General features: G+C 42.2%; 2 protein-coding genes across 3 annotated transcripts; both read left to right on the top strand.

Moving 5' to 3' along the window:
* Positions 1–4,007: 4,007 nt before the first annotated feature.
* LOC120044602 (permeability factor 2-like) lies at positions 4,008–5,410 on the top strand. Its single transcript, XM_038989273.1, has 4 exons — positions 4,008–4,196; positions 4,514–4,646; positions 4,893–4,979; positions 5,265–5,410. The coding sequence occupies exons 1-4, from the start codon at positions 4,133–4,135 to the stop codon at positions 5,272–5,274; spliced, it is 294 nt and encodes a 97-aa protein (XP_038845201.1). The 5' UTR covers positions 4,008–4,132; the 3' UTR covers positions 5,275–5,410.
* A 9,238-nt stretch (positions 5,411–14,648) lies between these two features.
* LOC120044601 (putative nuclease HARBI1) lies at positions 14,649–16,222 on the top strand. Of its 2 annotated transcripts, XM_038989272.1 has the most exons (4): positions 14,649–15,081; positions 15,151–15,266; positions 15,363–15,474; positions 15,569–16,222. In XM_038989272.1, the coding sequence occupies exons 1-4, from the start codon at positions 14,649–14,651 to the stop codon at positions 15,937–15,939; spliced, it is 1,032 nt and encodes a 343-aa protein (XP_038845200.1). In that variant the 3' UTR covers positions 15,940–16,222. The 2 variants fall into 2 exon arrangements, 1 of the variants encoding a protein (XP_038845200.1); XR_005476568.1 differs by lacking the exons at positions 15,151–15,266; positions 15,569–16,222 and having other exon boundaries at positions 14,964–15,081; positions 15,363–15,412.
* The last annotated feature ends 410 nt before the right edge of the window (positions 16,223–16,632 follow it).

Genomic DNA, 16,632 nt, shown 5'->3' with positions numbered 1-16,632 from the left:
CCACCCCTCATAGCCTGGTTCCTCTCTAGGTTTCTTCCTAGGTTTTGGCCTTTCTAGGGAGTTTTTCCTAGCCACCGTGCTTCTACACCTGCATTGCTTGCTGTTTGGGGTTTTAGGCTGGGTTTCTGTACAGCACTTCGAGATATTAGCTGATGTACGAAGGGCTATATAAAATAAACTTGATTGATTGACTTGATTGAGTATAGAGGAAATATTGCCATTTTAAAGCAAGTTTTCTGCAATTCTACACATTTTGCTATGTGTCAGAGAGAACATTTAGCAATTGTATAACTAATTTCATGCAATTCGGGCTAGGACCAGCCCTGCTCCCACAGCTCACTAACAGCATCACAACAAAACACATATGCTTTTGTTGAAGTAAATATTTATTTCCCTCTCACACTATCGGTTCCTCAATGTGGTCTAATCCTGCCCCCTCCATTGTCCACTGCCCACCCTTTTCCCGTCGTAAACCCCGTCTCACAATTCAACGCAGGCCCTGGTGTGGTATCACTTCATGATTTTGCCCAATAGAACATCCGATGGAGGGAGTAGGCTAGTTGAAACACACACTTTAATCCCAAATCACCCCCTTCCCCTCCATTTGCGTGTTCACGCACAAGCGTCCCTAAACTGAAGGAGGAAAATTTATCGAGGGTGTTGTAGTATCTAATTAGACCCTCCCGTAGACACTTCTATTGAGCCTGCAACGCTGCCACATTCATAGCGAATTAGAATACCATAAGGAACAGTGTTATTTTTGAGTTCGCGCAATTTCACACAAAATAATGGAGAAGCGTGAGTAATTATATGACACGTGCATTTATTTATGTCTGATTTCGAGACTTGACAAATACAAAAGATGAGATACCTATGAAATTAAATGTTTAAGTGTTAGCCTACTGATATTTTATTATTTAAAAGTGGAACATGAATTGTCCTGAAGTTGATGGGTTTACTGATTCCCTCACCACTCAATTCAAGGGGCTTTATTGGGTAGGCCGTCATTGTGAATAATCATTTGTTCTTAACTGACTTGCCTAGTTAAATAAAGGTTAAAAAATTACACCACTCTCTGGAAGTCCCCCTCGGAGTTTCGTCAGCAACACGTGACAACAGAGGGCACTCTGAGTGAGTTGGTAGGAGTGAGACGGTGGTTTGGGAATAATAAAGAAGAGTTGCATTCCAAACACTTAAAAGACACACCCTTTCCCCTCAAATTATGTGGATCCTTCTGATGTCTGACGAGTTGACACTTGCAGGGCAAGGGAAGAATTAATTCATTTTAAATGGACCGCTCTTCCCCGAAAATGTCTCACTCTTTCCTTCCTTCCATTGTTGTGTTTTCAGTTTTCAGTCATCATTTTGTTAGAGGATGTACAATAATCGCGAATTGAATTATAAGGCGTTTTGTGCCCCGGAGTGAACATAATTGTACACTCCCAAACTCGATAAAAAACGAGGGCTAAGGTGCCTAAATTGCCAATTTCTTTTGCCTGGCTAATCATTTGGGCTGACTACAGAGATGGCTGCTCGGATTCGCCCAAGGGCATAAGGCAAAGTGGAGGAGGGTGTCTTTTATGTGTTTGAAAGTAATTTTTGTGATTAAACTTGTCCCGATCACATGACCTGGCCAGCAAAAAAAACTATGGGCGCGTTCTTATCTCTTATCAAATTATTTTAAATAGTGTTGAATTATGGGGATACAAATTGTCTGACTTGCGCCTAGATGTTGACTGCATGAACTTGACAAAAATCCTGTGATGAAAGGTAATCAAGTTTTGACTGCGGCCAGCGCTTGCATTGTCAATTGTCAATCAATCAAGTCAAATCGTATTTGTCACATGCGCCGAATACAACACACCTGAAATGCTTTCTTACAAGCCCTTAATAACCAACAATGCATTTCAAGAAAGAGTTAAGAAAATATTTACTAAATAAACGAATGTAAAAAATAAGAAAAAGTAACAATAAAATAACGAGGCTATATACAGGGGGTACCAGTGTGCGTGGTACAGGTTAGTCGAGGTCATTTGTACATGTAGGTATGGGTAAAGTGACTATGCATAGATAATAGACAGCGTGTAGCAGCAGTGTAAAAACAAATGGGGGGTGTCAATGTAAATAGTCCGGGTGGCCATTTGATTAATTGTTCAGCAATCTTATGGCTTGGGGGTAGAAGCTGTTAAGGAGCCTTTGGACCTAGACTTGGAGCTCCTGTACCGCTTGCCGTGCGGTAGCAGAGAGAACAGTCTATGACTAGGGTGTCTTTTTAGGGCCTTCCTCTGACACCGCCTGGTATAGAGGTCCTGGATGACAGGAAGCTTGGCCCCAGGGATGTACTGGGCTGTACGCACTACCCTCTGTAGCGCCTTACGGTCAGATGCCTTGCAGTTGCCATGGTCAGGATACTCTCGATGGTGCAGATGTAGAACTTTTTGAGGATCTGAGGTCCCATGCCAAATATTTTCAGCCGTTGTCGTGCCCTCTTCACGACTGTCTTGGTGTGTTTGGACCAAGGAACTTGAAACTCTCGACCCGCTCCACTACAGCCCTGTCGATGTTAATGGGGCCTGTTCGGGCCACCTTTTCCTGTAGTCCACGATCAGCTCCTTTGTTTTGCTTACATTGAGGTAGAGGTTATTGTCCTGGCACCACACTGAAATAAGTTATGAACATTACAGTGTTTTTGTTTGACCCATGCGAGGGTGACTGAAACAGGAACCAACTTTGCTGCAATTCATGTATACAGTGGATATGTACAAATGAATGTGATGTTTGAGGTTCTCTCACACCAATTGATTGTACAATGTACACATATATTTTCAGTTTGTGAGTGTGTAAATATAAGGGTTGGAAACATGTTTAGTTGGACATAATAAAGAAAAACTTTTGTAAACAATGGGAACACTGCCATTTTGCACTGAGCCTTGCGTTTGGAAAACCACATCAGTAGCTAGGTTTCCATCCAATTGGTGACAGATTTTCATGCAAATATTATGAGAAAAAATAAGGAACCCGCACACTGCTCTTGATAGTATTACTGCTCTTTAATAAGCTTTACGTATCGGCCTCACGGCCTTCATCAGAGCGTTTGTGAGTTAATTTTTTTTTTTATCACCCTTATGTAAATCTAGCCTCACTCACATCTGTTCCACGCATCGAATGGGGTTGGAGTCGATATGATAAAATCGGCATAAAGAGTGTGTTTCCACCAAACTGACTTGATATTAAGTCAGTGCACGATGACATAGTTCACACAACATGTACTTTTTCGCTTACGTTTTCATGTACCAAATAAAAATCTAAAGTTCAATGTGTTTCAATCGCATTTTCTACTCTACCTCTATTTTTGTACAAAAATAAAAATGCAACTGTGCCTACTCTGGTCTTGGCAAATGTACTCTAGCCAACAGCTCACAGATACAGTGAGGGTAGGCTAGTCTACATGATGACATTATTATGGATAAGACCGAGAATATTTATATTTGTCCCCCCAAAGATATATACAGTATATTACGGATAGTTATGCGCACACTCCAACACTGTCATAATTTACAATACAAAGCATTTGTGTTTAGTCAGTCTGCCAGATCATGGGCAGTAGATATTATCAGGGATGTTCTCTTGATAAGTGTGTGAATTACACCATTTTCCTATCCTGCTAAGCATTCAAAATGTAATGAGTACTTTTGGGTGTCAGGGAAATGTATGGTGTAAAAAGTACTTTCTTTTCTTTAGGAATGTAGTGAAGTAAAAGTTCTCAAATACCCCCCAAAATGACTTAACTAGTACTTTAAGTATTTTTACCTAAGTACTTTACACCACTGCTGTCACTCAGGAGTAACATGGAGAAATACCCTGCCTCACTCAGCCAGTCAGTCAGCCAAGTCCCCAATTTCACAATCTTCCATATGCCATAATGACTCACTTCCAGAACTCGGCTTTAAAACATCTCTCCTCACAGCGGAAGATTCAAACTCGCCACAGACAGAGAAGAAAGAAGAGAAAGAAAGAAAGAGAACTCGCAACCTGACTGACAATAAGACAAAGATATAACAATACTTGTTACCAGCTAGATAACAACAGACTATATTAGAGGATTTCTAGTAGGATCATCTGTAACTCCAAGATGAGCATCAGAATGTCAGCCAGCCTTGTCGTTGTGCTCCTGGCCCTCCTGACCATTACTGAGGGTGAGTTTATATTATTACCTACATCACTCTGACTCAATGCATTGACACCAATGGACATGAATATAATGGTTATGAGCAGTAGGATTACTATTTACCTTTATATACTGTACTGTATCTTGTATCTTATCATACATACAACTCAATCTGTCCATCTGCATCTTTATTTATATATATATATATATAAATGCCATTTTAAAACATGCTTTTATCCAGATGACTCTCTTTCCCTCTCTCTAACTAATCAAGTGTGTTTGTCATCACGGTGGATGCCTGTGTATTCTTTCTACCCCTGACCCTTGACCTCTTACCTCTAACAGGGATGAGTCTGAGAGGCGTGGGGGCTGACCTGCGATGTCGCTGCATTGAGACGGAGAGCAGACGTATTGGTAAACTCATTAAGAAGATAGAGATGTTCCCTCCCAGCTCGCACTGCAGAGACACTGAGATCATGTGAGTCCTGCTGCTTCCTGATTGTAGTCCTATTACACTGGCAAATGCTTACTGTAAAATATGGCTATTATATGATGTTGACATTAAATGTGGTTACTATATAATGTTAACTTAAAAATATATAACTTCAATTAATCAGTCCTACTCCCTGACTACCATCCAATTTCACTAGCTAATGCTGACACTAAAATGTAGTTATTACCAGGTTTCATGATTGTCTGACTTTGCTGTGTGTCTGTCCTGCAGTGCCACTCTGAGCAAGAGTGGTCAGGAGATTTGTCTGGATGTCAGCGCTCCTTGGGTCAAGAGGGTCATTGAGAAGATGCTGGCCAAGTAAGTACTAGATAGGCTGTATGAGTTTAAGGATGTAAACCGACCGGTTAAAACCACACAGATAGGATGACTGTTAAATGACAGAGAGTTTGACTGGACAAAATGATGTCATAAATACAGCAGAGCATGACTTGCTTCACCTGACTAGGTTCAAATGACATTTTCTTTCATCTTTTACTATCCTAAGCTTGGGGAATTGTCTTGTCCAGCTTCACAAAAAGTTCTGAATCAACTTGACATTGTTGATTATATTGTAATAACGTAATCTTTTATTTTCCTCAACAGCAACAAATGAAGAGGGGGAATCATTCCATGAATACTCTGGGATTCTGAACTGTTACAAGATACAAACCAAATAAGTATTTATAAGATTGATAGGCTGAATTCTATCATTTTCTATCCATGTTGAAATACAATACTAGATTTAGAGTGCCATGAGACTTTTTTAAATGAAGAGACAGTCGGTTTCTTATATACAACCAAGTACTATGTACTAAGCTTATATTTTCTTTTTATTTATCAATAGTTTTTATTTTGTTGAGATTTACATACATTCCAGTTGTATTGGAATGATTTCGTAATGAACAACATCACATCCTACTTGACCCTCAAATGTATTTATACAAACCTCAGTATATTTATTGATATATTTATTTAGTTGCCTATTTACTCATATGAAACTGTTGAATCATGTTGAAACTTCCACTTTAATTCAATTACAATAAATGTGTGGAAAAATCCTCTGAAATCTGTCTCTCGCTGTCTCTATTTTCTGTATATAACCATTATTCCACTTCTAGAATTCAATCACAGCTTTTTACAACAGCTGGACTTAGACCAGCCTTATGACACTTTTCCCTGAAGCAAGGGAGGGTAGAGCATTGTAACAACACGACTAACAAGCAATCATTCAGTAAAAATAAGGACATCTCCTCACAGTAAACCAAAAGTTGGATTTCCATTTGACAGGAAAAGGGTAATTAATTGTTGCCTGTTGTACACAGTGGCCAATGAGCTTGGCTTGGATACAAGTCACTTTAGACTACCCCCATTCCAGAATGGATGATTGTACTTTGATTTGATGTTATTTGAGAAGATTCAGAACTCATCAACAAAAATATTTTGCTCGATGAAACTTCTATAAAAGAAAAATTGATGCAACATATCACAGCGCTCACATTTTTAAATATCTGGAAGTGGAGCTTGGCGCTCTTTTGGTCATTACATGATCATAAGGTACATGTGTTTTAAATTCATTATCAACCACTATGTGATCTACATCTCATTGCTTCAAGTTCATTTGCTTTACTTCAATGCTGTACTGGCAACAGAAGACACGCACAACTGACAAGGTGAAGACGATGTAGACTCCAGGTGAAGACGGTGTAGACTCCAGGTGAAGACATTGTAGACTCCAGGTGAAGACGGTGTAGACTCCAGGTGAAGACATTGTAGACTCCAGGTGAAGACGGTGTAGACTCCAGGTGAAGACGGTGTAGACTCCAGGTGAAGACATTGTAGACTTCAGGTGAAGATGGTGTAGACTCCAGGTGAAGACATTGTAGACTCCAGGTGAAGACGGTGTAGATTCCAGGTGAAGACGGTGTAGACTCCAGGTGAAGACGGTGTAGACTCCAGGTAAAGACGGTGTAGACTCCAGGTGAAGACATTGTAGACTCCAGGTGAAGACGGTGTAGACTCCAGGTGAAAACGGTGTAGACTCCAGGTGAAGACGGTGTAGACTCCAGGTGAAGACATTGTAGACTCCAGGTGAAGACATTGTAGACTCCAGGTGAAGACGGTGTAGACTCCAGGTGAAGACATTGTAGACTCCAGGTGAAGACATTGTAGACTTCAGGTGAAGACGGTGTAGACTCCAGGTGAAGACGGTGTAGACTCCAGGTGAAGACGGGGTAGACTCCAGGTGAGGACATTGTAGACTCCAGGTGAAGACGGTGTAGACTCCAGGTGAAGACATTGTAGACTCCAGGTGAAGACGGTGTAGACTCCAGATGAAGACGGTGTAGACTCCAGGTGAAGACGGTGTAGACTCCAGGTGAAGACATTGTAGACTCCAGGTGAAGACAGTGTAGACTCCAGGTGAAGACGGTGTAGACTCCAGGTGAAGACGGTGTAGACTCCAGGTGAAGACATTGTAGACTCCAGGTGAAGACAGTGTAGACTCCAGGTGAAGACGGTGTAGACTCCAGGTGAAGACGGTGTAGACGGTGCAGACGGAGCAGAGGGAACATGTCCAACATGTCATCCTCCCCATGGCGAGCAGTCATTTGATACAACTGTATGACAATCATAAACTTGTGTCGAAAATTAAATGTATATCTTTCCAGAATGTAATAATTACAGTGCATTTGAAAAGTATTCCGACAGTTTCACTTTTTCCATATTTTGTTACGTTACAGCCTTATTCTAAAATTGATTAAATACTTCTTTTTTTCATCAATCTACACACAATACCACATAACGACAAAGCGAAAACAGGTTTTTAGATTTTTGCTAATTTATTACAAATTAAAAACAGAAATGTAAACCTTATTTACATAAGTATTAAGACCTTTTGCTGTGAGACTCGAAACTGAGCTCAGGTGCATCCTGTTTCCATTGATCATCCTTGAGATATTTCTACAACTTGATTGGAGTCCACCTGTGGTAAATTCAATTGATTGGAAAAGTACACACCTGTCTATATAAGGTCCCTGTCACGCCCTGACCATAGATTGCTTTGTATTTTTCTATGTTTTGTTTGGTCAGGGTGTGATGTGGGTGGGCATTCTATGTTGTATGTCTAGGTTGTCTATTTCTGTGTTTGGCCTGGTGTGGTTCCCAATCAGAGGCAGCTGTCTATCGTTGTCTCTGATTGGGAGCTATACTTAGGTAGCCTATTTTCCATTGTGTGTTGTGGGTGGTTGTTTTCTGTTTAGTGTATGTTCACCTGGCAGAACTGTTCGTTTATCGTTTTTGTTGTTTTGATAGTATTCATTAAAAGTAATTATGAGTACTTTCCACGCTGCACCTTGGTCTTCTCCTTCTCCTCGATACGACGATTGTTACAGTCCCACAGTTGACAGTGCACGTCAGAGCAAAAGCCAAGCCATGGCGTCGAAGGAATTGTCCGTAGAGCCCCGAGACAGGATTGTGTCGAGGCACAGATCTGGGGAAGGGTACCAAAACATTTCTGCAGCATTGAAGGGCCCAAGAACATAGTGGCCTCCATCATTCTAAAATGTAAAGAAGTTTGGAACCCCCAAGACTCTTCCTAGAGCTAGCCACCCAGGCAAACTGAGCAATCGGGGGATCAGGCAGGTGACTAAGAACCCAATGGTCACTCTGACAGAGCTCCAGAGTTCCTCTGTGGAGATGGGAGAATCTTCCAAAAGGACAACCATCTCTGCAGCACTCTACCAACCAGGCCTTTATGGTAGAGTGGCCAGACTGTCACGTCCTGACCATAGTGCTTATGTGTTTTGCTTGTTTTAGTGTTGGTCAGGACGTGAGCTGGGTGGGCATTCTATGTTGTGTGTCTAGTTTGTTTCTGTGTTCAGCCTAATATGGTTCTCAATCAGAGGCAGCTGTCAATCGTTGTCCCTGACTGAGAATCATATATAGGTGGCTTGTTTTGTGTTGGGGATTTGTGGGTGGTTGTTTCCTGTGTCAGTGTTTGTGCCACACGGGACTGTGACGGTTAGTACGTTTGTATTTTTGTATTTTGTCTAGTTTTCTTGTTATTAAATCATGGAAACTTACCACGCTGTACATTGGTCCTCCGATCCTTCTCGCCTCTCCTCGTCTGAGGAGGAGGACGACTTAGACTGCCGTTACACAGACGGAAGCCATTCCTCAGTAAAAGGTACATGACAACCCACTTGGAGTTTGCCAAAAGGCACCTAAAGGACTCTGAGACCATGAGAAACAAGATTCTCTGGTCTGATGAAACCAAGATAGAACTCTTTGGCCTGAATGCCAAGCGGCACGTCTGGAAGAAACCAGGCACTGCTGGGGTTGTTTATCAGCGGCAGGGATTGGGAGACTAGTCAGGATCGAGGGAAAGATGAATGGAGCAAAGTACAGAGAGATCCTTGATGAAAACCTGCTCCAGAGCGCTCAGGACCACAGACTGGGCCAAAGGTTCACCTTCCAACAGGACAACGACCCTAAGCACACAGTCAAGACAACACAGGAGTGGCTTCGGGACAAGTCTCTGAATGTCCTTGAGTGGCCCAGCCAGAGCACAGACTTGAACCCGATCGAAAATCTCTGGAGAGACCTGAAAATAGCTGTGTAGCGACACTCCCCATCCAACCTGACAGAGCTTGAGAGGATCTGCAGAGAAGAATGGGAGAAGCTCCCCAAATACAGGTGTGCCAAGCTTGTAGCATCATACCCAAGAAGACTTGAGGCTAATCGCTGCCAAAGGTGCTTTAACAAAGTACTGAGTAAAGGGTCTGAATATACATTTTTATACATTTGCAAACATTTTTAAAACCTGTTTTTGCTTTATTATTATTTTGTATTGTGTGTAGAATGATGAGGGGGGGAAACGATTTAATCCATTTTAGAATAAGGCTGTAATGTAACAAAATGTGGAAAAAATGAAGGGGTCTGAATACTTTCCGAATGCACCGTACGTGTTATTTAATGCTTTCATGGTATGGTGTCATTATAAACAGGTATTTTTAAGAGGGCATTGCCTTGCACTTGTACTGTACTTGTTGTAACGGCAGTCTAAGTCGTCCTCCTCCTCAGACGAGGAGAGGCGAGAAGGATCTGAGGACCAATGTGCAGCGTGGTAATTTTCCATTATTTAATTAACACAAAACAAGACACTATACAAAATGACAAAACAAACTAACCGTCACAGTCCTAGCTGGTGCAGACAAAACACAAAGACAGGAAACAACCACCCACAATCCCCAACACAAAACAAGCCACCTATATATGATTCTCAATCAGGGACAACGATTGACAGCTGCCTCTGATTGAGAACCATATTAGGCTGGACACAGAAACAGACGAACTAGACACACAACATAGAATTCCCACCCAGCTCACGTCCTGACCAACACTAAACAAGCAAAACACATAAGAACTCTGGTCAGGACGTTACACTTGTACAGCACTTGTACTGTATCAGACATGCATGTGTCCTGTTCTGGACTGTTCAGCAGGAGTGTGGGGTGCTAAGATGTATCTTTAAAATGAACATGTCCATAACAGAGCACTATGTTACTTTTTAGGTGTCCACAAGTTTGCACCTTGCAATAACTGGGAACATGGGCTGGGAACCCTGTGAGGTGTATTTGATAACATAGTATCAGTTGAAAACTGGTCGAAGCCAACATACCATAACCCGAAATCCTGGGACTTTACCGTTTTAATGTTAATTCATACCTTTATACAATACTTCCTCTGCTCGGGAACACAGTCAGAAACTCCAACCCTTACTATATTCCATCTGTTCCTAAATTGGATGTATGGGTTTACATAGCTCTCTCTCTGTGTGTGAGCTATGACCTGTGTCCATGAACCACACGGAGACCTACACAGCCTAAATTCTATAATGGCTCTTAGTCCTAGACTGCCCAGGAGTCAGAGACCCCTTTTGGTCTACATAAAACTCCATTGACACATCCTTCCTAACCTCCACTCTAACTTCCTGTCTATCCAGATCAAGGGATCTCTTATGCTTGATTAATACAAAATTCTCATCATCGAAACCATGGGTCAAGTTATCACCTTCTGCATACTCAGGTGGGGTGTGGTGTATTAGGAATATGGCTCCCACAATAAGACAGCTCAGACCAATCAGCGCCCCTGTAAAGCCCCACCCTCTCCCAGAGAACATATCAACCGCCAGAGGCCAAGCCACACCTTCACTTCTATGAACGCTCACAGCGGGGAAAGGTCGGGTATTAGGGATTCTTCAGTAAGAGTTGGCCCCCAGTACCCTGTTGGTTCTGGTTCTGCTCCTACCCCTGTGATTGTTCGACAGTGTCAGTGTGTCCTACCCTCCTACAAGTGTGAAATGCCCCCCCGGTAGCTGCTTTTCAGGGCCTCACTGTGAATGCAGTCACAAGGAGTGCTTGGTCTGGCCCCTCCCAATGGGGCTGCATTCCACCTATTCTCCTCAGGTGATTGGACCCAGATCCAGTCCCCTGGCCCAATCATGTCGGTAATCCCCTCCTGTAGTTCTCCTGTAGAGCATAAAATCTTGGACATACAGGTTTGGTTAACAAACAGTTTTTTAATGTGTTCTGCTAGAACCTCTGTCATTCTATCTGTTCTATTTGATTAGCTAGAATGTCATCCATTATTATCCTAGGAACCCAACTCTAGGAAGAATATCTTGACCTAATTTTTTAGTTACCATACTCGTCTCCGCCAAGTAAGTTGGGAACGCTATATATATATAAAAAAAATGTTTTGTTTATTATTATTATCTGATAGGCCACATCTGATAGGCCACATCCTATCCTAGACCATCCCCCCTTGTATACTTGGCTCCGCCCTTGTATCAATCCTGGATCAACATAACAATTCTCTGTTAAGTGTTTTATCTACTTTAAAAGTTATCAGTGTTTTCCCTTAGTTCCTGAAACCAACTAAGTTTTTCATTCCCTCTGTCTCCCCTCAGTAACCGTGACCCAGTCTGTGCCACTCCTATCTCTCTGCTCTGCTCTGCTCGCACCCACCCTTCTAAATTCTGTGTAATGGTACGGCTTATCTCGGGACGCATTCCACTGATTATACTGGGCCTTGAGTCCCTTCACTGCCTGTAGCTTGGTCCCAAACATTAACTAAGTGTCTCTCTGTTATCTGAACCCATGGAATTACAAACCAAACAAAAAAATGTCTATGGTGGCAATTTCTAAAGTCCTTACATAGGTTAAATAAGGTTATCTCGATCCTGTCAATAATCCTGAATCACCACAGATAGTTCGCCACTTTATACTATTCACACTATGATCAAATGAGGCCAAAACGAATGCTAACCATCTAATATGCTTTCTGTACTAATGAGATATCTCCTACAGGAGCCCACTGTATTTTATCTAAACAATAACATGAACCTCCATAAGTTGACCAATGGCGCCCTCTAGTGACTTTTCATCCTCCACCAACACCCACAATGTTAATTTTGTATCACCTCAGAAGCCATCAGCCATACCACCACTTCAAATAAGTGTTATTTATTATATTATACAAAATAAAGAACCCTTTATCAATTTTTTTTAACGTATTTATGAAAACTCAGAAAACAAAACTTCAAATATTCCATATGCGAGTGTGTCCCTTTAAGATATTTACACATGGAATTCCCCTCAAACCCAACGTTTACTACAAGCAAAACCTAGCAATTATAATAAGTATATTGTACACCCTCAAATCATTAGTTTTAAATTTCCTTAATGGTTGATGTAACTCATTCAGTCTTTCTCCAAATTGTCTCCCCAAAATACTTTATACCCTGCCATTACACTCACACAACTGTGATAAATGTGTACTGTCCCTTTAAAATAAAATACTCCCAGCCAGCCATACCAGGGGCCTGTTGCACAAAAGTAGAATTAAGACATCCGGGATAAATGACTCAGCTGAGCTCAATGAAGCCAAAACATGTGCGTCCAGGCTTAATTGGTTGCACAAAGACCAAGCCAGGATGAGCAGACACGGATTCATTAAGCCAGGTGAAACCAATCCTGGATAGGTGCGCGCTCACGGCTCACTCAAATAGACCCCGCCACAGATCACAGATTAACTGATTTACCATGGCAACTAGAGCCGCGTACTTTTCCCCGTCGGAAGCACAAATCCTCATGGAGGCATACGAGGAGGTAAAAGATATAATTAAGAAGAAAGGCAACACCGCCACAGTGATAAAGCAAAGAGAAAAAGCGTGGCAAAGTATTGCAGACCGCCTGAATGCGTAAGTAGTGCACAATTACACACTCACCGCTCCGCTGAAACATCACAATTACAATTCAAATATTTAATTCACATCTCCAAAAATGCAGTTGTACTGTAATTATGAAACGGTTAAATTTTTAATTGAAATGCACTGCAGATATGAGTGAAATTGTGTAAAGTAACTCCATCACACTGTATAAAGCTAAGATAAAGTTTTTGATATTTTTACTGAAAACAAGACAAAAATACCAAGTAATTTTTTGCAGTGTGACTCCATTAAATGTGTGTGTGTGTGTGTGTGTGTGTGTGTGTGTGTGTGTGTGTGTGTGTGTGTGTGTGTGTGTGTGTGTGTGTGTGTGTGTGTGTGTGTGTGTGTGTGTGTAGATTAAACATGAACGGGCCAAAACGGACATGGCAGCAGGTCAAAATCAAATACAAGAACATTCTGCAGAATGGTATGGTCCCTGACTAATATTTAACAAAGCACAAGCATATATTGTACCCAGAAGGTGCCTGCTCACACATTGTCTGTACTGTTTTAGCAGTGAAAAAGAATACCCACAGACAAGGCACGGGTGGTGGGTCACCAAAGGCTGACCTTACCCCAGCAGAGGACATGGCCTTGGAGCTAAATAAAGGCAGGCCCGTCTTAGAGGGGATCCCTGGGGGGAAAGAGACGAGCATAGGTTCCTCCCAAGATGCCACCCGCTTCATTCAAGGTATGTCCTTCCATCTCTACATGGGATACAACCACATTCATATTGAATCAATTTGGACTGTCTGACTTTGGTTTACCTATTGCCTTGCAGTGTCTGGCAGCACTGTGTTCCTGTTAGAGCCACCAGCACAAGCACCAGACGATGCTGATCCAGTGAGTACTCCATCAAAGGCATACTGTAGGCCTGGCATGTCTTGTCTACTAGCTTCAATATGAATCCGATTAAATGTGATAGGGTGAAGGCCCCAGTGCAGCAGCAACAGCACATGATGGAGACGATGATGAGGAGGAGACCATCTCTCTGGATTCCAGAAGGCATGAGGTATCATGTTAAGACTGTGAAAGTACTATTTACTCTACAATGGTGAGGAGTCCTCATCAAAATCAAAAAATCTAATTTCTTTTACAGGACCCAGATGCTATACAGTGGGAAAACCAGCCTGGCAACATAGTGCGTATTAATAAAAGGACACCACATCCTGCCAAATTCCAGCTGCGCTAATTGTATTGTGTTCACAGAGCTCACAAGCTATCAGAAAGTTGTATGGCAACCACCTCCGGCGCCAAATAGAACTGGCAGACATAGACATTCAGTACAAGAAGAAAAAGATGGAAAATCTTGCACTGGAGTCCGAAATAAAAAAGAGGACAATTAGGAAACTGGACCTTGAAATAAAAAAACTTGAGAGGGAGGTGAGATATGCCTTCAATGTACACTGTATGCTAACTGTAACACAAATGTATTAATCATTATTTTTCTTTCCTCCCCCAGCTCCAAGAAGATGACACAGCTCAAAATAAAAATTAGGTATATTCTCGTAAAGTCAAGTGAGCCATGACATATGAGCTCTTATTGTGAGCACACAGGACGGTGGCATCTTTCTAAGGTTTTTTTTATTTTCCCAGCAATCAGTACAACCAAGTCATCGTTATAAGGCATCGCCCTCTTTTGCCCACCCCCCCAGCACCAGGTGTGGCCACTAGCCTATATGAAGGCCCAAAATTGTGTGTTCCTTTCTGCTCTGACAATGGCATGCCCATTCGTGCGAGATGTGGTGGATGAAGAAGCACTTGTGCTGAGGAGAGCCTTCAGGCGAGAAAGGGTCTTCAGGGACCGGTTGGACCCACTGGCCTTCCCTGATGACCATCTATATGAAAGATACAGGTTTTCTGCAGATGGCATCAGGTATCTATGCAGACTACTGGGTCCCAGGATTAAGCACCGCACTGCACGGAGCCATGCACTGAGTGTGGAGCAAATGGTTTGTGTGGCCTTGCGCTTTTTTGCTAGTGGAGCCTTCCTGTACTCAGTGGGGGATGCAGAACAGCTGAACAAGGCCACAATTTGCCGCACAATAAGGAGTGTGTGTCTGGCTATCAAAGCATTAGCAGATGTCTTCATCTCCTTCCCTGGCCACAGAAGACTCTGTGACATCAAAGAGGAGTTCTATAGGATTGCAGGTAAGAGGATCTACAAATTACAGGACAACTGTTAACACATAGTAGGATACTCATTACTTTGTGTGACAGGTTTCCCCAATGTCATTGGTGCAGTTGACTGCACACACATAAGGATAAAAGCCCCCTCAGGTGCCCATGAGGCCGATTTTGTGAATAGGAAATCCTTTCACAGCATTAATGTTCAGGTGAACATAACTTTTTGATATTGTCCATTGACGAACACTCTGCATTGCCAGTGATGTGCATTGATTGGTGTAATATTCCTCATCTTATGATTTCAGATGGTCTGCAATGCTGACTGTGTGATCAGCAATGTTGTGGCAAAATGGCCTGGCTCAGTCCATGACTCCAGAATCTTTCGGGCCTCTGAAATCTATCAGTGCCTATCACAAGGTAAGCCACACAACCCCTATTTATAACCATCATGGCTGTGTCAAGAATATCACTGTGTTTATGAGGTAGTAATGATGAGATTTTGTGTTGACAGGTGAATTCTCTGGTGTGTTGCTGGGAGACAGGGGGTATGGCTGCCAGCCTTTTCTCCTGACACCTTTCACAGACCCCCAGGAAGCACAGCAGGCCTACAACCATGCCCATGCCAGGACCAGGGCCAGAGTTGAAATGACCTTTGGCCTCCTGAAGGCACGCTTTCACTGCCTTCACAAATTAAGGGTCAGCCCTGTTAGGGCATGTGATATTACTGTGGCTTGTGCTGTCCTCCACAATGTGGCCTGCCTGAGGAAGGAGAGGGCCCCCAGAGTGCCACCAGCCATGGACTGGGACAATCCGGCAATCTTCCCTGATGACGACAGTGGTCGGCTGCTGAGGGACCAATATGTGTTGAATTATTTTAGTTAGTATGTGTGCTTTCAATTTTGGTTAAATATGTCCTGCGGTGGCAGAGGAATTTGGGTTTTTTTGCGTTCGTTTTTTTACGAATTTGGCCTCTTATGATGTTTGTGCGGTATACTGTGTGTAATACAAGGCTGCAGGGAGGCTACTGCATCCATTCATTTGTCTGTTCAGGTGATGTGTATGGATTTGTCCTGCATTTATTTTAGTGTGCAGACATGCAGGGTGTGTTATATACAGACCTTTGAATGTGTATGTATCATTTTGTATAATATGCTTGGATTCTGTGCTTTCCATCTTGTAGAGTCACTGTGACTTCAGTTTCGAAAGGAGCTGATGGTTTACCTGCTTTGTTTTGTCCTTATTCAATAAAGGAACATAATGTTACACATTGTGTTTTTATATTCATATGGAATGTGTATTTGTTTATATGACAGAGTACTAGGGCCACACTGAAGAAAAAGGATAAAGTCATAAATTTATGAGGCTGGTTCTTTCTGCAGAAAAGCTACATATTGTTTTTACAGTTTTGATACTTATGACAATGTGATACTTAATATTCTGGCACATCAGCATGTCTTTGTTTATGAAACCATACTGAAGTACAATTTCACGAAATGCCCCACATCTGTCATTTTAACAACTGTCCTCCTTTAAAACAACTGGTTACAATATTATGACTTGTGTTTTTTTCCCCTC

Source organism: Salvelinus namaycush, chromosome 3 (assembly GCF_016432855.1).
Source record: "Salvelinus namaycush isolate Seneca chromosome 3, SaNama_1.0, whole genome shotgun sequence".
Classification (NCBI taxonomy): domain Eukaryota; kingdom Metazoa; phylum Chordata; class Actinopteri; order Salmoniformes; family Salmonidae; genus Salvelinus; species Salvelinus namaycush.
The sequence above is the reverse complement of the archived record's forward strand: the minus strand, read 5'-3'. Positions and strand labels throughout refer to the sequence as shown.

What these genes read in the sequence shown, in the direction of transcription:
- LOC120044602 (XM_038989273.1), top strand. Translation starts at nt 4,133, where the DNA reads ATGAGCATCAGAATGTCAGCCAGCCTTGTCGTTGTGCTCCTGGCCCTC. An exon ending in CCTCCTGACCATTACTGAGG is followed by an intron (nt 4,197 to 4,513) that starts GTGAGTTTATAT and finishes TACCTCTAACAG; the next exon opens with GGATGAGTCTGAGAGGCGTG. An exon ending in TGCAGAGACACTGAGATCAT is followed by an intron (nt 4,647 to 4,892) that starts GTGAGTCCTGCT and finishes TCTGTCCTGCAG; the next exon opens with TGCCACTCTGAGCAAGAGTG.
- LOC120044601 (XM_038989272.1), top strand. Translation starts at nt 14,649, where the DNA reads ATGGCATGCCCATTCGTGCGAGATGTGGTGGATGAAGAAGCACTTGTG. An exon ending in GGAGTTCTATAGGATTGCAG is followed by an intron (nt 15,082 to 15,150) that starts GTAAGAGGATCT and finishes TTTGTGTGACAG; the next exon opens with GTTTCCCCAATGTCATTGGT. An exon ending in TTCACAGCATTAATGTTCAG is followed by an intron (nt 15,267 to 15,362) that starts GTGAACATAACT and finishes TTATGATTTCAG; the next exon opens with ATGGTCTGCAATGCTGACTG.